This window comes from Antechinus flavipes, chromosome 3, assembly GCF_016432865.1.
Source record: "Antechinus flavipes isolate AdamAnt ecotype Samford, QLD, Australia chromosome 3, AdamAnt_v2, whole genome shotgun sequence".
Classification (NCBI taxonomy): domain Eukaryota; kingdom Metazoa; phylum Chordata; class Mammalia; order Dasyuromorphia; family Dasyuridae; genus Antechinus; species Antechinus flavipes.
The window spans coordinates 465,102,440-465,123,555 of record NC_067400.1 but is presented as its reverse complement, the minus strand read 5'-3'; the positions used below and the strand labels follow the sequence as shown (position 1 = coordinate 465,123,555).

Sequence of the window (21,116 nt, the reverse complement as noted above, 5' to 3'; positions counted from 1 at the left end):
TTCAAGGTTGTTTTGCCCTACAATATTGTTGTCATCCATTAAGACAAAAATTATCTTGCTTGATTCCTTTGAAACTGACAATTTCATCATTTCTTTTAGCATAATATTCTAATACATTCCTAAATCACATTTTAATTTCTTTAGTCATTTCCCAGTTAGACGGGAACATTGGCTTTGTTTCTAAGTTTTACTATAAAATAAGTGGCTATATTTTTGCATATATAGGTCATTTCCTCTTTTATCTCTTTGGACAAAAGCCTAGTTGTGGCACCACTAGATATAAACAATGTAATGATTTTTTTTAGGCACAGTTCCAAATTGAAAGTAGTTTTACAAAGTAGTTAGACTAATACAGTTTCACAAACAGCATATTAGTATGACATATTACTTATAGCCCCATTAATTTGTCTCTCAGGTAAAAGTTCCTTTCACTATGTATTTTCAGGAGAAAACTTAAAGAATTTAATTAATTTTCAAATGAATTGCTTACTTTGGGCATGAATAATTTTAAAACACATTTATGTCTTCAAAAAAAAATCTTCATCACAACAGTAAACAATGGAAAGTTTTACACAGTTCAATGCTCCAAATATAAAGAGATCAATAACTGACTGGCCAATCTGGACAACGTATACTAAACAGATGCAGAATTATCAGAAGTTTCATGAAAAAACATCACAGTATGTCTCTATTTCTTTTAAGTAAAGGAAACCAAGCTTTCATAATCTTATCTCAATTACATTTTGACTTTGAATACAATTTTTGCCTCATTAAATGTAATAAAATTTTTGTTGTTCCGTTATTTCAACTGTGTTCAACTCTACATAACATCATTTGAATTTTGGCAAAGATACTAGGATGATTTGCCATTTCCTTCTTCTACTAATCTCACAGAGAATGAAACTGAGGCAAACAGGTTAAATGATTTACTAGGGTCACATAATTAGTGTCTAAAGCTGGATTCAAACTCAAGTCCTCCTAACTGCAAGGCCAGCACTCTGTCCATTGTACCATCTAGCTGCTCAAAGTGAAATTAATGAGGTTTATTCAATGGACCTCAAATGATACAATGTTCATGAAAAAAGTCTGGAATAATTGGGGGGGGACTAATATTAGAAAATCTTGCTTTAATATACATAAGCTATTTCAATACAACTTTTTCTTTTTAAGTGTGTCTACTTTGAGACATGTGTGAAAAAATCAGTGATTCTCAGTCCTGTTTATCTTTATAGGGCAATATGTTACCATGGGTTCTCTTAAATCACAGAATTCTACTCAGCTTAGCATTTTCCATTGAGGATTCTAAGGTATCTCCAATTATTAAAACAAACTATGAAAATCTAAATGCAAAATGCCCATTTGCTTACTTCAGAAAACAATGTTATATGCAGTTTTTCTTCTTCTTTTTTTTTTTGGAGACAGGTGGGCACAGAGGGGGAGTTAGGTGGGAAAGAGGAAGGACAGAGGTAGAAATTGTTAGGTGGAAAAGAGGAAGGAAAGAGGTAGAAATTTGCAACTTAAAAAAAAAAAGGATAGAAAATTAACTCCAAAAATATCAAGAACAGTCAACTATATAAAAAATTCATGTGAAAATGAACATAACAGCTTATCCTAAACATAACACTTTATCAAGTGTTTATCAATTTGACTCAGTTGTTTCAGTCAATCATGTCAAATATTTTGGTGACACCATTTAAGGTTTTCTAGCAGAAATATTGAAATGGTCTGCCATTTCCTTCTCCAAATTTAAATGATTAGAACAATGTAAATGATGACAACATTAAATATTAAATATCAAGTCAAATAACAATGGGCAATATTAGTAATTGTTAAAGTACACATCTCCTTCCTTGCTTTTGGGTAAATGATAAACTCCAAAAAGACAAACATCATTCATCACAATCATTCTTTTGGTGGTTTTACCTATTTAAATGGAATGTGCTTTAATGGAGTATGAGAGGGAGGAATAAGTTGTATGCATGTTAAAGGATGTGTCTTTGTGCCAAAAATAAAACAAATTTTTAAAAATTTTACATATATGTATTATATGCACAAATACATACAGTAATATCACATTTTAACAAATGTAAACCACAGCCACACAATGAATACAAGAACCAATGTCTTTTTAAAAAATCCTGAAGATCCAGAGGGAAGGAGGAGGATTTTGGGAAGATGGCAGATTAGGTTGGTAAATTTCAAGCTCTTCCAATTTCCCTCACAAATGGAGTAAATGTGCACGTCAGAGTGAATGCAGACTGGTGAAAAAATCAAGATTTGGGGCAGAACAAGGGGCCTCCTGATACAAACCAAGAAGACCTGAAGAAAGACCTCCAGCTGGAGATTAACCTATCTGAAGTGCAAACATCTCTAGGCTAGCTCCACAGAAACATCAAGTGGGGGATCCCTGGGACTAGTGTGAAGAAATCAGTACCATATGAAGTGAAGAAGCAACAGAGTAGGAATGCTGCTGGCTGTAGGCACTTGCTGGAAGGTGGAGCTCTTAGTTTGGGGTTCCTGGTCAAAGGAGAGAGCTGATGGGAAGCTTGAGGCTCCATCTCTCCATTCCACAATTAGAGGTATATTAAAAAAAATGAACCAGCAAAAAAGAAAGTACCCCACCATTGATAAATATTATGGGAACAGGGAAGAACAGGGTTCATCTTCAGAGAAGGACACTTGACAAAAAAAAGCTTCTACTCCAAAGAGTAAAGTGAAATGGCTGGCTCCCTGCCTAGAGAGAATTTATAGAACTCAAAAAAGAATTTAAAAATCAAATGAGAGATATAGAGGAAAAAATAAAAAATAAAAAATCCCAAGAAAATGATTATGAAAAAAGAATTAAACAACTAGAAAAATAGGTGCAGAGTCTCAAAGATGAAAATAATTCTTTGAAAATTAGAATTAGGCAAGGGGAAGCCAGTGAAGCTATGAGAAATCAAGAAATAACAGATTATAAATGAGAAAGTAGAAAAGAAGTCTTATAAAAAAATGATGGATCTGGAGAACAGATTAAGGAAGAGAAAAGTACAAATGGACTCCTACAAAATTGTGACCAAAGAGAACCCTGACACAATAATGCAAGAAATAATCCAAGAAAATTGTCCCATAATAGAATATGAGGGGAAAGTTGAAAAAGAAAAATCCCCCCAATCACAACCTCTCAAAGAGATCTTTTGTGGAAAACAAACAAATTTCAAAGCCCCCCATATCAAAGAGAAAATTTTGCAACAAACAAGAAAAAAACAATTCAAATATCCTGGAGCTACAACTACAATTGTGCAGGACTTATCAGCAGCTACAATAAAAGTTTTTGTCCTGGAATCATATTTACTGGCAATCAAAAGAATTAAGCCTGCAGCCAAAAATCTCATATGCAGCAAAATTATCTATAATTTTAAATGAGAAAAAAAGGACCTTCAACAAACTTGCAGATTTTCAGGATTTTCTATCAATCCAAACCTGAACTTAACAGAAAATTTAACATATAAAAGCCAATATAAAGGATTTTAAGGAACTCAACATGGACAAACTGTTTAAACATGGATAAATTTTATATACATATATATATACATACATATGTATATACATATATATATAATTAGCATGGGAAATGTATATATATATTTAAGATTTACATCAACAATAGGACAGCTCAAAAGAAAGACTGGCAGAGTACAGGTTAAAATAGTAATCATGTTATACAAATGAAGTGCTGAGGAAGAACAGGCACAAAGGCATTAGAAGGGGGAGAAAAGTTCATAATTCTGAAAACCTATTCACATTGGGAATGGGTTTAATAGGCAACAATATATATATTCCATGAAGGATATAGCACCCTCCAAAATCTATAAAGAAATAAATGGGGGAGGGATAGGTGGATGGGGAAGCAAAGGGTGAGGGAAAGTAAGGGAAGGGTCCCTCATTGAGGGAAGATTAAGTTATAGCAAAGCAAGTTATGGAGCAAAATTTAATTGCAGTCAGCAGAGACGGGAAAGACATATATATATATGTGGGGGAGAGGGATGTGTATAAGTCTATGTGTATATGTATGTATATAATCTACAAATGTATATATATATAGCTCTTCTTAACTGCAGCTTGCTTGGGGTGGTTGGCAAGAATAAAAGAAAGAAAAAAGAATAAAGTAATTAAGGTATGCAGCGGAGAACCAAAGAACAATTTAAAAGGAAGTAAAAGAAAAAGTGAACATTTGTGAATATAATTTCATCTACTAATCTTATACACTTTCTTGATCTGGTCATTGGTTGTTATATATTTTGATCCTCCCTGATGTTCAGTTGGGCACATGACAATGTTCTCTTTTGTTCTACATTCTTTTTGTTTTTCTTATTGTTTTTTCAAATAAAATAAATTTAAAAAGAAAGAAAGAAAATAATAAAGATTTTAAAGATCCAAAGAGAAGAAAAAAAGGGAGCAAATACTTGAGAAAATAAAGAAAGTTATAAAGAACAAAGAAATATTTGTAAGCCCAGAAAAAAGAGAACCAGAAACTCTTAAGATGAACAAATCCTTTAAAACTAAAAATAACACAGCAATAGTTTCAAAAAATACAGAAGAGGGGGCAGCTAAGTGGTACAGTGGATAGAGCACCAGCCCTGAAGTCAGGAGGACTTGAGTTCAAATTTAGTCTCAGTCACTTAACACTTCTTAGCTGTGTGACCCTGGGCAAGTCACTTAACCACAAGTGCCTCAGCAAAAAAAAAAAAAAAAAATTAGAAGAAATTCAGAAAGCAATTATTATTGACCACACACAATGAATCTTAAGTAATTTAACATGTTAATTTAACAGGTTAAAGTATTAACATATAAATAATAATTCAAAATGAATGCATTTAAGCTATATTTCTTATATATTTAACATACTTACCACTGTGGGATTGCCACTGCTTATCAACTGGCTGACTTCATGGAAAATGCTTTTGCAGTCAATTGATTTATCTAATGATCCTCGTTTTACTATTACTGCTACTGCTAACAGAATTTGCTCCCGAACATACTTCTGAAGGCTGTAATATACAAATTATTAAATAGTTACTTAAATCCTCTATAAAAGAACACCACAATTTCTAATAAACATGTAGTTATTTAAAATACTGCTTACAGAATTAGAAGGGGGTCATTTATAAATAAAAGCTGATAGTTCTGATATTGCTCGGAGAAAGCAGAAACAGGTAAAGAAGAAATATCCAAATGCCATAAGTTGTTTTAAATGGGGTGATGAACACATACAGAAAGAACTAAATGCCTTTTAAACTTCCCAGCAAATGCTCCTAGACAGGAGCCTAGCTCCAACCACTGTTATGAATTTAAACCCACTTGTCTTCAATGTACAATGGTAAATAAACATTTCATGCTATAATTTAGCTAGACGGTTCAAAGCAGAACATAGAAATAAAAATGAAAATTCTATTATAATAATTTTTATAACTTCATGTCTAAGTTACATATTTTTGCACCTGCAAAACATGGAAATAAAATATTTTAAACAGATTGATTATTCTACAAGTTAATGTATATAAGTACATCTCAAATTAATGATAATTTTTAGCTTCACTTTTTAAAATTTTATTTAAAAACAAAACAAAATTCCACATCATAAGAAGACAACCATGACCTTGAGTATTCAGATTCTTCAGTCCAAGAAAAAGAATTAGCAAGGTATTAAACTATATTGCATTCCACAATGGGATACTCAAGGTGCCATCCTTGTTCAAAGACACAAAAGTAATTATTTCTTTCTTAACAATGAAACTCAAAAAGAGAATCAGGATCTACTACATTCCTTTCCCTTGTTGGGACATAAAGAGTACCCATTTCCTCTTTTCTCTTTCCCAGAAAGCTTTCCCTTAAACTACAACCACAAAATAAAAAGCCCAGAATATCAGCTGACTTTTATTCTTTAGGGGGAAGATGGTTTTAAATGCAGTGACTACTAGAAAATATAAATAAAACGGAGGACCAAATTTAAATAATTTACAGTGATTGTCCTTCTGAATTGTGTAATTGTGTAATTGTATATAACCATCAATAACAGAATTATTCCAAAGTTTATTCAGATAAATAACTTCTGAAATAAAAATCATCTTTAAAAAGTAGGAGTTGTTAAATGAACATAAGATTGGTCTTATATTCATTCACATTAATTTCCTTTAAGGATCTAGAGAACTCTAGACTAACTCTAAAGTTTTTAAGTCTGTAAGATTGGGGGGTGGAGAGAGAATTACATAACTACACAATTCTGGACAGCTTTTCTGAGTATAATTTTAGATGTCATTACACTTTAATTAAATGCATTATATCAAGAATTTTTCCAATTTTGTTTCTAAACATATCATGTTTCTGATATTATCAATTAATGAGTCAAAAAAGGCACTTTGCTAAGAATAAAAAATAAGGTAATTAAGTTTTAATAAAATTCAACAAATTATAAATCTCATATTGTATTTTTCTTATCCGAACTAAGCAACAATTCTTTAACAATTGTAAAGACTGATCACAAGGTGAAAAACTTGCCTAGATTCCTCTTTACCAGTTATTTTAAAAATAATCAAAAGATCTGGGAACATGGCTAAATGGAAATCCTAGAAAGGTAAGGCAGCATCCTAAAAGATTAAGTAGATGGGAACAACAACAAAACATAAGCTATCAGTCACTCATCTTTGTTTCATGGAGCTGGAACAAGGAACGTATTCCATATTTCCCCACAACTCTCTTAAATTAGTCTTAAGATATGTTACATACTGGTCTTAAAAGATCTATGACTCATTACCTACCACTATTTTTTTTTTTAATACAGATTAGAATTAAAATAATAAAATGTACTGTATTCTTCTACTGTAACTCATTCTAATGCCTCATCAAGGTATGAAAGTAAATCCAAAGTCCTTAAAGGAGTGGTAGCAAAGCATAAGCTCTCTGACAGGTCCTGGCAAATCTTCCAATATAGGTCTTATTATTAGATTGTACATCTGTTAACTAGGAATGTGATAGATTAGCTCATAAAAGTTTACCACTAAATTGACAGAAGGATGGTTAATTTTTTGGCCACAGAACAATAACTCTCTGAAAGACTCTTTACTAAGTAATGAATAGTTAGAAATTGTGTATGCAGTGTTAGTGTTCACTGTTGGAGGACATAAAAAAGATTCTGTGTGAAAGAAGTACCAACAAAAATGAGAGATCACAATAAACACAATGAAATATAGCAAATTGTATGGCTATAATTAGCTCAGCTGGTTAAAGCTAAAGGAAAAGTTAAAGATGACCCAATGTTTTACAGGGAAGGCTAACTGTAATGAGAAAAAGATAACGTTTAAAGAAAAGCTAAAACCACTGCTCTAGACAGATGGGGCTATGTACTTGATGACAAAGAGAAGACAGAGCTGACCAACTCTTATTTTGTTGTCTATTTGTACTGCTGAGAAGAATGATCTTTGAACTGCAAAGAATGAAACAAAAAAGCTAATCAGAAATTGAAACCCAAGATGAGATAAATAGAGCACCAAGTGGCTCTGAAGGAGTATGTGCAAATCACCATCACCAGCTCCAGATGAAATAGAGTGCAGAAAGAACTGAAAGGCATGATTGCTGAGTCACTGGCTTAATGCTCTCTGAAAAGTCATGGCAAATAAGTAAAGTATTATAGGATGGGAAAAAAGGCAAATATCCTAATTTTCAAAAAAGATTGACATATATAAACTACAGGCCAGTGATCATGATTCTGACCAAAATTCAAAAAACATATTAGAGATGGTTAGTGAAGGACTAAAAAGAAACTGGTGCTCACAAGTCAGAATGGACTGATCAAGAATAGGCCATATAACATTTACCAATGTTACGTATAATACCAAATGTGGTTATTTTGAACATTGATTTTTAAAAGTTTATTTTAATATAGGGATTCAATGACTGGGGTGAGTGGGTGGGGTAATATCCCATTTTTAAAAAATTACTACACTGTAATAAAAAAGTGGGACATCAATAAAACAAATAAAATGGAATGTTGTGCTATATTAACTTTATTTTCTCTAGGGGTTATTAGAATGATAGCTCAGGAAATATTCTATTTTTTTAAATGCATGTCATATATCATATTTTTATTTGTCAAAAAAAGATTAGCTACAATTAGGGCAATTAAAAGAATTTAGAACAGGCTGAAGAGACTGGTTATTAGGGATTTTATGTCAAACAAAGTTTATAGTATTATTGTTTAACACTACCAATGACTTGGATCTTTACCCAATCTTTTTTTCCTATGGAATTATTATTAAATTTGAAGATGTTACAAAGTTAGAATAGTTAATACATTAGATGATAGCAGGGATCCAAAAAGATTTTAACAGGTTAAAATTGAGTTTAGTAACATGAAATTTAAAGATGGTTTTAGAAATGGGTTAAAAATAAATTCAAATGTAGGAGCTTGGGGAGGCATCTAGACAACAGTTTGGGGGAAAAAAAAACAAATGAGTGCTATAGAAGACTTCAATCTCCATGAGCATTTTGTAACAGGAATAAATGAATTATAGTGAATCATTATCAGTACATATACCACTGGGCTTTAAACTAGCAAGGTCACATATGTGTCTTCGAGAACCAGTGATGAATTTTCACTGACTGAAAAATATTTTTTCAGGTGGCAAAAAATTGGAAACTAAGAGTGTGCCCATCAAATGAGGAATGATGGAATATATTATGGTACCCAAACAAAACAGAACTTTCACTATGAATAAAGAGACTTTTTTGATTCAGTGTAAGAAATGATGAAAGGGATGGTTTCAGAGAAAGTTGGGATGATTTGTATAATAAGTCAACCAAAATGAGCAGAATTAGAGCAATTCATATAATAGTAACATTTTAAAAATAGTGTGGAAAGGACTTAAAAAATTCTGATCAATGCAATAATCAACTAAATGATACAACATGTTATTCACCTCCTGAAAAAAGAGGCAACAAATTCAAGCTGCACATCGAGACATTTGTTTAAACATGTCCAGTGAAGGAATTAGTTTTACTTGACAATGTATATTTGTTACAAGGGTAACATTGTTCATTTTATTTTTTCAATGGTTGGAGAATAGTGGGAAGGATAAAAAGAAATTATTGCTAAATAAAAAGATAACATTTAATTTCAAGGGAAAAAAGAAATAAATGCATGAAAGATAATAAAAGAGTCAGAGTACATTTAGAGAAGAATGGTGCCCAGAAATGATATAAGAAAGTTCTAGTTTACTTTCCACTCTCATCAAATATATCAGAAGTGTATAGTATTTAATTTTAGATAACATATTTTAGGAAGAGCATTGATAAACTGGAAAATGTCCAGAGGAGAGCAAACAGCAATGTGATGGATCTTAAATTATTCCCATATGAATGGTAGGAAAAACAAAACAAAACAAGAGATGGTTAGTCTAGAGGAGAGAAGATTTCAGTGAGAAGACATGATAGATCTCTTTAAGAAGAGGGAAAACAGATCTGCTCTTCTTGGACCCAGATGGCAAAACAAGAATAATGGATTAAAAAAATTGTAAAAAACGTATATTTGAGCTTGAAGTACAGAAAGCTGTCAAAATAAATTAGAGATGCAAAAAGTAAAATGGGATGCCTAAGGGGGCAGTGGGTCCCCTCTCCTCAGACACTTTAAAAGCAAAAGCCTAGGCAACAATTTGTAAGATATACTTTTTTTTCCTCCCCCTGGGGCAATTGGGGTTAAATGATTTGCTCAGAGTCACACAGCTAGGAAGTGTTAAGTGTCTGAAACCAGATTTGAACTCAGGTCCTCCTGACTTCAGTACTACTTAGCTGCCCCCATAGATATACTATGGAGTGGATTCTTATTCAGGTCTGGGTCAGGCTGGGTTTCATGACTTCTGAGATCTCTTTTCACTATATTGTGATTCACACTAGTATAATTAATATGGCACCAGGATATTGATGAAACCCCTAAATCCAGATCCAGGGGATTCTGCAATGACTGAAAGTTCAATGTAGGAATATGAAGATTTAGGATAAAAAGGAATAAATGAGACCTTTTGAAATTTCATAATGCATTTTTGATCATTCATAATTTAACATATAATATTCTCTTTCTCACAGAATTCCTGCCTGTTTAAATTACATAAATAACAGTTCTATGAAATATAAAATATAGGAAATGTCAGCATAAAGAAACCTTGTTTAATGGAAATAACAATTTTTGACCAATTTACATGGCATTACATTAAAGATTTTCATCCACATATATGTTTCTATCTGCAAAAACAACAAAATATTTGTTTTTTAGCTATTTAGTATTTTGTTGGATTTTTAAAAAAATAAAACTGTTCTTAGTCTGCTTTCCTTTTAAACATTTGGGCTTTTAAAAATCTAAACGTTTTAAAAGCCATCTTTCCAAAATAAAATTTTAAAAACTTTTTAAAACCCAACTACCAGTTAACATCCAATAATAATAGCTAATGCTTTAAGGTTTACAAAGCACTTCCCACATATTACCTCTTTTAATATTCACCAGAATTTTAAGAGGTACATACTATTATCACTCACATTTTACAGACAAAGAAACAAGTAAAGAGTGGTAAAGTGACTTGCTCAAGGTCTTCAATGCAACAAACACCAACAACATCCCAAGACCCTGGAGCTACAGACATAAAAAAATGGAAAAAACATTTGCCTTCAAGAATCTTATAATTTTAACATGGAATAATACAATAATCAATAATTTAAACAAAAAGACACTCTCAAAGGCATGTAAAATTGCGAAAGACATTTTACAGGCATTTCTTCTATGTACTTACTTAGGCCTTTGTAAGACATAGGTTAAAAGGAATGTTCGCAGTGACTCGATGCTACCTTTTTCTAAAAGAATCCATTCTCGAACAACTGCTTCCATTATTGCTGTGGCAGCTTGAAAAAGGACATAGTCCACTTTACTAGTTTCTGTTAGGAAAATAAAAAATTTTCTTCAGATCCTTGTTATGAACTTCCACAATGTGCATTTCTTGATTTGAAAACAGAACTTTTCAGACAAGGAATAAAATGATTACCTGTTTTTTTTTTTTCCCCGTGACCTTGCTCTAGCACCACAAAGAGGTTAGTTCCTCTCAGAAGACACCTCAGGCAGGTGGCAGCTAATCACGATCACAATTTTCACAAACTTTCCTCACCTCTCTTCAACTGTTACTTCCAAAGCATGAAGAACTAAAAAATAACACAGCTTTAAAAAATAAAAATAAAAATAAAAAAATAAAGCAATCAGAAATTTTCCTAAGATATTCTCACCAGGTATAACTAGTATACTACATTTGAAGATAATTAAACAAACAAAACAAAACAAAAAAAAGGGGAACTTTTGAGTATTCCCATCCGTGATGAGCCATGTTGTTAAAAAGGTCTAAATTTACAATGATATAGATTTCTTTCAGCAAGATGACTCATCTCTAAGAAAACACTCAAAAAATACATAATTAAAGTTATTTTTCCCAGAAAATAAAAACAAGATTCACTTTTTACACAAGGTGAGAAGTTCTTATAAATTTTCTGATTGCTCTGAGGATCAAACTGAGTAAAAATCCCCATTCTACACTTTGAAGGAATTCAACCTTATCTATTAAGTTACAGTTTCTGAACTAAGAATTGGATCACAGGAAAAAAATGACGTGTCAACAGGCATCAGATTCTCTGTGACCCACGTACCAAATAGCTCTGATAAATAATTTTTAAATGTGATTTCAAAAAGGAAGAAACAAAGTCAAGAAATGTACAGAAAAACTCAAGAGACTGAATATAATTGCTACATAAACCACATAGCCAGATTCCAGATAATTTTCCAAGACATTTGAACATTAGTATCTTTAAAGAATTAAAAACAAACTGTAACATAAAATTGGTACTTTAAAGAATGAGCCAAAGTATCTTGAAGATACGTACATTGAAAAGTTAACATCAATGTTTTTCTCCTACTCAAATTCTTATTACTAAAATCTTACAAATGGTCTTGGCAAGATTAGATATGGAAATCTGGGAAGAAGGTTAATCATTAGTGAACAACTATCCTTAAGTCTCCTACACTGGGTACTGTGTAAGGCTACGTGGGAAAAAAAAAAAAAAAAGATAATTCTGATCTTATTTTTTAAAGTTTGGCTTATTAAATGTAGCCTCAGTGTCAATTCTAATCCTGATGGAAATTACAATCACAATTCATAAATCCCTCAATACTCTCAAAGGAAAAAAAAAGAGACAGTTCTTAGAAATTACTGGGTAAAGATCTGGTAAAGAAGAAATAAAGGCTCAATTCATAGTGGACTGAAGGCAATTAAAAGCTACATATCATGTAATCCATTTAAGGAGAAATACAGAGCTTCCTCAACAACCATAACTCAAATAACTTCTTGCTACCAATTATTCATGGTAAAACAACTTACACTTACTTCTTCTACCACAACATAGCCACTATAACCAAAGAAATGTTAATTTCTCCATTGGCATGAATAAAGGAAAACCACTTTCTCCTTAGCTAATACAGATCTTCTTTCAAAATTAACTGCATGTGAGAGTGGACCCAAATAAATATATATTTGGATTTTCATGAAATATAAAATGCTCTCTTTTGCCTCTAAACTGCCTTATCTAGTGGCATTTTTTAATGAGTAATAAATCAACAGACTTTTCTATTTAATTTAATACATTTACAGTGGCAAGCATAAGTCACAAAACACAACCATGATCATTCATATTCCTTGAACAGATGATATCAGATGATATCAAGATTTCCAAACTCCTGGACCTATATAATTATTACTTCTAGGAACTATGTATATAGTAAAACCAAAGCCAAAATTTTGAACACATGGTCCTTCTAAAACCAATTCTACTTGGATAACTTTCCAAAGTATTAATCTAAAATAAACTTCAAGAAATCCTTTCTAGAAATCTATTGATAAGAATAAATAATATAACTATTACAATACAAGCAACACGTCTGGCAACTAATACAAGGATATTTTGAAGTTTGGGGTCCTCAGAGAATTCTTAGCTAGCTACTTGCAAAAAAAAAAAAAAAAAGAAAAAAAAAGTTTATCCATTTACTATGCTGTGCTCACATTTGCCTAGCAACACAAACTGTTTGACAAAAGCAACTATTTTCAAGTCATTTTAAAGGTTACATTACTTATGACCAAAATGAAATCATCTCTTTTAAAGACTATCATAAACCAAAACATTTTTCTCTAAATTTTCTAAAATGAAAAATTATTCATTCTCCCTAAGAGAAGAAATTTTCAATTCAATAGAAGAGGCTCAAAAAATTGGCCAATAAAGAAATTGTTCCTCATTCCTCAAGCCCTTTTCTACATGACAATGAATAATTTAGTAAATAAGTTCTTACACACAAATTCTAATATCTTAAAATCATACTAACACTTTTGGGATAACCCATATATTTAATTGACCAAAAGAAAAGAAACAAAAGGTGAGATATGATTCATTAAAAGAATTTTACCAATGAAGTACCAATTCTCATTGTTGACAATATTACTAAATTTTTTTCCCAGAAATTCTGAAATCTAAGATTTTTACCATTATAATTGTTTTTTATTTATTCATTTTTTTGGCTACTTCAAGGTAAAAAAGAAATGATACTTCCTAGAATATGGATATAAAATTACTAAAAAAGAAAAAATTAACACCTAGAGAAAATAAATCCTTTTACTCATCTGAGTATTTTCTAACAATAAGAACAAAAGTCAAAGGGTTTTCTGAGAACACTTTAGCACTGCTTAGTCAAAAAGCACTTGAAATGTCATGTATCTTCAGATTTTTTTCTTACCAAAATAAACACACAGAAAAAGAGGAAAGAAAATAAACATAAACATAAGAGCTAGAGAAAGAAATAAAGAAAAATGGAAAAATATGCAAAATTTAAAGCTGAAATGAGGAAAGAAAAAATTTAAGTTATATAAAATGGAAGGGCAAGGCTCTTTTTTTTCCTTCTTTAAAATTTTAGAACAAACTCCCTAAGTGATGCCCACAAAATAAAATTAATTTCCTGAATAAGAATGTGAAAATTCTGGCTTCGCTGATTGACTGCCACCTGAATGAGAAGTCTTCTTAGAGGAATTACCCTTCTTTGCTGGTGGCAACTGAGTAAAAGACAGTCTGTGGTGTTTATATGTAAACATGAATGTAACAGAAAGACCTGTAGTATATTAATGATGTTATTGGTAATACACACACTCAAAAGTAAAATCTGCTACTTTAACATTCCAAATTCAAAACTCTAGGCGTATAGTTGGAATTGGCACTACTACTCCTTCAAAAATTTATCCCATGTCAAAAATACATTCTTAAATAAACTAAAATAGCAACAAAGTTAATATTACTTCATAAAGGTGAAACTTATACATTGGAAATTTTTCTATTTACCATCTAGAATAAACTAGTAATCACCTGAACTGCTAAATTAAACTACAGGAAAGCCCAGCTGTGTACATCCAGCAAAAGAGATAAATAAAATAACCAGTTCTCAGAACAAATTTAGATGGACCCTAGATTTATTATTTTTAATCACAATGATTTTCTGAAATCTATCAATGCTAACCTAATGCATGTCAAGAGGTAGAAAAGAAAGTAGAATTCTTTTAAATTTGTTTACCTTGAGGTTTAGTTTCTTTTAATTTTCTATGGAAATATTAGAAACAGTCAGAGCCAGTTTGTCATATCAGATCTAAACCATCCCTGTGTACAAAATTATTCGTTCAAAAAATATAAATATTTCATCTTAGTTTTAAAAACTGGCCTGTCTATTCAGAAGTGAGTTAACTGACCTATCCTTACCACTTTGGGTCCTAAAAACACAAACTATGCAAAAGTGTTCTCTTCTTTTAAAAGAAATTGAAATCTCAAAGTAGAAAAGTAAGTTGAATGACTACACAATTATTTACAGAGAAATAAATTTATTGAGAATATGATCTTTACTCACAGCATAAGGCAACAACAAAAATGAGTTTTCTACTTAATACAAACTTACTAAAGGCATAGGGGAATAAAAATCAGCAGTTCATCCTAAAATTTACTTCCTATGTGACTGAATAATCAAGTGTTACGAACCTCAAATAAAACTTTGGACTGTCAAATAAAAAGAGGTTAAATTATCAAAAGCAAAGTCTGTGTAAAAAATAAACAAAAGGAAACAAAAGCTCTACTATGGCCCTTATTAGTAAACAGTGCCAGTGAAAGAGGCAGTTTTATAATTTTGAAGTTCAATATATAAGATTTTTAATGTATATGTTATAATCAAAGTATTTTGAGTAGAAACTTCCATAAAAGTCTTAAAAAAGTGATGTTTATTTTTAAAATAATCATTTCAAAATATTAACTTGTTTCTGTCTCACGTGCTATCCATTCATTTATTTCTCAGTCACATTTAAAAAGTGTTATGGAACCAACACAGACCTTTTCCTTTGAGAGTTTTTCCCTGTCCTCCAGGGCCAGTAATTCCATGCACATAGGAAACTAACTACACAGGAGGAAACATCCCCAAGTCATAGATAAGCAACAATTTTGCAACTTGGGTTATTTAAAGAATTGCCTGGGGCATAGAGAATTTAAATTATTTCATATAAGGGATCTTAGATTTAGAGTGGGAAAGGGGCTTGGATCACAAAGAAGCATGTGTCAAAGGAGGGGCTTTCACTAATATCACTCTGACTCCAAGGTCCACTATATTGGGCTGCCTATTTTTCCTTTGAGAGTTGATGTCATATAGTTGAAAAGAATTGAATAACAGAAATGATGAACACATCAATGTTTTTTAAAAGTAAATTCAATTCTCATGTTCTACTTTTAAAGAGGTCTTTGACCTTAAAATATGTTTTAAACAGATAAATTCATACTTGAAAATAATAGTTTCTTTTTTGCTCTGAGAAATACCTTTTAAAATTCACTTTAGTACAATTAATGTAAAAGCTCAAGTATTACAAATAAATATTTTTAAAAATTAAGCTGTATAAACAGCAATAATCTTTTTTAAGCAATATAAAACTACTAAGCTAATGCAACAAAAATTATGTTAACACTTACCCAGGATATGCTTGCAAACTGCAAAAGGTGATTTTGATTTCCTAAATGATAAGAATATATGTTCTGCATGCTGGCGTTGTTCATTATTGACCATAGAAGGTGGTGCCTTAATTTAAAACAAAAAACAAAAAAACCTACTTAGATATGTCTAATTTTTAAGTTCAAACATACTGCTCCTTAGAATACCTTATGAATACTATCTCACCTTCATATTATCAAAGAAAAGTTTCACAACAATGGCAAAAAATTTTAGTAATGTTCAATTGAGCATTTTCTACCAATAACAACCTCAAAGACAACAAATTAGCTGAAAATGGGCTTTTAATCCAATATATTACCACAGAATGAATTTTCAACCTGAACAAGAATAAATAACTTTCAAGAACACAAACATTAATTTCATGGAACACATTTTTTGACCAGAAAATAAAAGTTTCCCCAGATAATTCAAACAACATATATTTCAAAGATTAAGTAGCCATAATTAACTATGTAATTAATTATGAAACTTTAGAAAAATCAAAGTAACCATATTACTAAACTATAACTAAATTAAGTAACTATAGAATAACATTAGAGATATGATTAAATGTTGCCATTTAATGAATGCTTATTCAGGATAAGGAATTAATCAGCCAAAAATTTAGACTAATAAATTCAACATTTTTTAAAAATGTAAGACTAAATTATTCTTAAGTGTGTCACCTCAATAACATTTATTCCTACAATATGCCTTGATTAGGCTGTGTACAAGTATGAAAATTACTCAAGAAAAAAACTGGTGTCTTTAGTTAAGTTCCACTGAATAAAACAAAAGAAATTCTTTAGAAGGGGAAGAAAAAAATGGGAGGGAACCATGAAACTTTCATCATTCTAACAATAATGTTAAGGAGGAAGTAAGTTCAAATCATCTGACAGAAAATACAGAACACATTCTTAAATCGAGACATATTTTAAAACAAATGCAAAAAAATTTAAAACATTTTTTATAAACTAGCTAATATTCTTAAGAGAATAAATTACTTATTAGTATCTAAGTACTCACACATTCAATTACAGTCAATAAATAAAAGACTAATTGAACTTTTGGATTTAAGGATCTTAGGTTAGGAAAAAAACTAGGCTAGAAAACTAATTTCTGCTGTAATTTATAGTGATAGAGCACCCTCTAGGTTTCATCTTTTAAAATTCAGGTATCAAACAACAACAAAAGTAAAACAAGCTTTACCAGTAAAATGCCATACTTTCTATTTATAAAAAAGTTGCTATGTGAATCCATTAAGTACATTTCATGTTAGTTATACGTTAGTAACATGCTATTTCCTGATCCATATGAAACTAACAAAGAGAAAAACTTTTATTTTTACTCAATATACTGTTTGGGCATTAAATCAAATGAAGTGCATCAATTCTAGATTATAAAGATAAAATCATTCTACATTATCTACATCCTCTCTCAGAATCATCTTCATAATTAAAACACTACTAAGTACATAACTATGTGTGACAATGTGATGTGTACAACTACACAAAACTATATAACCGATGACTCCCTCTTTCTAAGAGCTAACAGTCTGAATTAGATAACTATGGTTATAACAAAATTAAGCCATCAAAGCAATATCGCAAAGGATATTTAAAGAATTTACATTAGTCTCTCAAAAATTACCAATAAATAAGTCAAAACTAAATCAAATTTTTTCTTCCCTCTTTCTTTCAATTAGCAAAATAAAAAAGAAAATCTATTATTCTTTATTGTTGCTGTTCAGTCATTACAGCAGTGTCTGACTGACTCTTACTAATCGCGTTTTAGAATTTTCTTGGCAGAGATATTGGAATGGCAAGCCACTTCCTTTCTCCATGTCATTTTATAGATAAGGAACTAAGGATTAAGTGACTTGACCAGAGTGATACAGTAATTGAGTGTCTGAGTCTGGATTTAAACTCATAACTCTAAGACCAGTGCTCTATCCACTGTGCCACCTAACTGCCCCTATCATTCCTTATAATTTGTTTTAAAAGTCTAAAATGGTTTTAGAAATTCAACAGAGAAGAAGTTATCATCTGTACAAACTGAAAACTATTAAGTCTGAAAAGTATTTAATGAAATATATATTCAAAAGATATTGAGATAAGCACTCTAAAATTATCGAAATAACTGAATATTTAAGTCTAATTCAATAAATCAAATTACTCAAAAGGTAAGGAGAATCTACTCAAATGAAAGAGTATTTTAAATTAAAATAAAATACGCTGATTACAAGTTACTAACTGCTTCACACTGTATTAGAATTTTTGATCATCATAAGGTGACTTCTCCAACATTCACAAATACTTTTCTAACTCCCTAGGGAGTTATACTTTGCTTTCAACTTCAATAAACTGCTTTATCTCTTCTGCTGGCTTGTACATATGTTCAACAGGAAAAATTTCTCTTATTTCCTGCTGGACTGTAGTACTTTGGGACTTCTCCAACTTCTCAATTACTACTCTAGGGAAACTTATCATCTAGAAAGATCAAATTGGCCTTGGCATTCATATCTCATCGCTCCTTCTGATTGAGGGAAGAACCATGTAAGCCTGATTAATGGAAGGAGCTCAGTACAGACATATCAGTATTTTCCACTTGATTGTACTACTTTATAAGGACTTTATTTCTCTAGTACTTCCTCCTCCTACTTCTCTGACTTCTCAAAAAACAAAGCATTGTAGGGGAGAATAGGCTGATCTGGCCTATTTTGTTCCTACTCTTCCTGTTAAATGGGAGTATAAGAACCTTGGGGGAAAGTAAGGAAGATCATGTCTCTCCTGCAACTCAAATAGCCCTAGATAGGTGAGGTAGACAGACTTTTAAAAGAATATTGAAGCAGTGCAAATTAGCAATCAGAAAGTAACTCAAATTACAAGGAACTTCTAACTCTAAATCAAATGACTATCTGGGACAATAGATGGATGTTCATTCTCAGACATCAGAGATTTGAAAATGGATTAAACCTCTGCAGACATAACCTATCTGGTTGGTTAGTATGTTCTCAAAGAGTATAGCTTCTGAAGCTGAAGACCCCCTTGGGAGGAAACACCTCTCCATTCCCCACTCCACAATAATTCTCAGTGATAAGATTCTGCTAACTGCACAACTTCCTGTGAAAACAGGATGAGTGTTTAGTTTCCACAGAGTTATTAAACTTAAAACAGACAAATGAAATTGAAGCCTAAGAAATGGAAGCTAGGTTAACACAGAAAAAGGAAACAAAAATTTATGGAGGGAAAATGTAATTAGAGGACTTACACTCACTTGAGAGGAAGATGTAATCAGAGATGGAAACTCATGTGGGGGAATTAAGACTCTTCAGAAAGGCTATCAACTTTTATAGTACCTAGTCAAATCAGGGAAAGGATTGAACTACATCCAAATAAGTTGACCACCAAGGGAAGATGTAATATAATTGGGATGAGGATTCACACCTATAACAAGGGATTAGGTGTTCCAGATGGGCTGTAACCTCTGTAATTCCAGCCAATGGGAACATAGAAGAAAGACTTGAATTTTGAGAAAGGAAGTAAAAGACTGCTTCTGTGCTCCAAGTGTGACTTTTCTACAGGAAACTGCTACTGCCGTTGTATATTAAAATGTACTTTTATTTCTCATACTCCCAATTCTTACAAGAAGAAAGGTGCCTAAGTATTTTCCTTAGTTTGATTCTGAGTATGTACACGGCCTATCTTCTTCAGAGAGCTGAAGTCTAAGCCACTGAGTTCTAAGACAACATCTATATTGGTTTAACTTGTTTTCTGGAGAAGAGGCATCTTAGCAGCTAAGCACTTTAGTATCTCAGCACATAGTGCAAGGTAGCATCTAGAAACAAGAGTGAAACTGTAACTGTATGCCCAGTTGAACCACACTTGTTATTGACCACAAGACTAGAAGAATAAAATCCACAAATGAAACAAGCAGACCTAGTAAAAGCAAGGTATCATCAGATATCAGAATTTAAGATATGCAGTTATTCTCCTTGTTCTGACCACAGCATTCTCATGTGTGTGCCCTACCACATGTAATCACATAATATAATTTCCTATGGGTGTAGTTCTTTATATATATCCTTCACCCCTACATATATTTCTCAAATATGTACACTCTTACCCAAAGGACAATTTCAGAGAAAAACTGGAAAGACTCCTATGATGTAATCCAGAGACTCCTGAACTTGGCATCACAAAGACCAGAATTCAAATCCTACCTTTATGTGACCCTAAAGCAAGTCATTTAAAGACTGCCTCAGATTCCATGTTGTGAAATCAAACGAGATGACATTTGTAAAATTACTGTTGTTATTATTAGAGTGAACTTAGAACCAGAGGAACAATTTAACAACATTGTAAAGACAAGCAACTTTGAAACACTTTTCAGAATTGTGATCAATGTAATTACTAAATAATTCCAGGAGAATGATGAGGAAGCATGACCCACCCATCCCAACAGAGGTGACTAGCTAAGTATACATAATTAGCACACATTTTTTGACGTATATCAATGGTCTTGTTATATCTGTTATACATCCCAAAAACCAGGACCAAAACAAAATAAAGAAAAACCTGGACATTATACTTTAAAAATCAGACTAACCAGAAAAGAAATAGAAGGAATTAGCTCATCACATTTTCAAAGAACCAAAATGAAAACTCTCCAGAACACATAAGCCAAAATCCAGAGCGTTCAGGTTAAATATATATATATATATATATATATGTGGCAAACAGAAAGAAAGAATTCATGAACAGAATAGCCACAGTAGAATCAGCGGCCCCTATTCTAAAGAAGACAAAAGCCTTACAGCCAAGAAAAATTTACCCAGTAAAACAGCATATAATTTGTAATCACACAAAGAGAAAAAAATGGAACTTTAATGAAAGAAGACTTCTAAGCATTCCTGATAAAAAGGCCAGAACAACAAAGAAATTCAAGTTTAAATTCAGGAATTAAAAGAAACATTAAAAAAAAAATCACAAGGGACTACACA

The 21,116-nt window shown here is 31.6% G+C and overlaps 1 protein-coding gene across 1 annotated transcript in view; it reads right to left on the bottom strand.

Annotated features, from left to right (window-relative positions):
* Nucleotides 1-21,116, bottom strand: part of XPO4 (exportin 4) — a 119,087-nt gene that overhangs the window by 71,108 nt on the left and 26,863 nt on the right. Inside the window, exons 2-4 of the mRNA XM_051986606.1 lie at nucleotides 16,096-16,201; nucleotides 10,815-10,956; nucleotides 4,892-5,030 (exon numbers count right to left, since the gene is read on the bottom strand). Of these exons, the coding sequence (XP_051842566.1) occupies nucleotides 4,892-5,030; nucleotides 10,815-10,956; nucleotides 16,096-16,201 (387 nt within the window). The remainder of the gene's footprint in view (nucleotides 1-4,891; nucleotides 5,031-10,814; nucleotides 10,957-16,095; nucleotides 16,202-21,116) is intronic.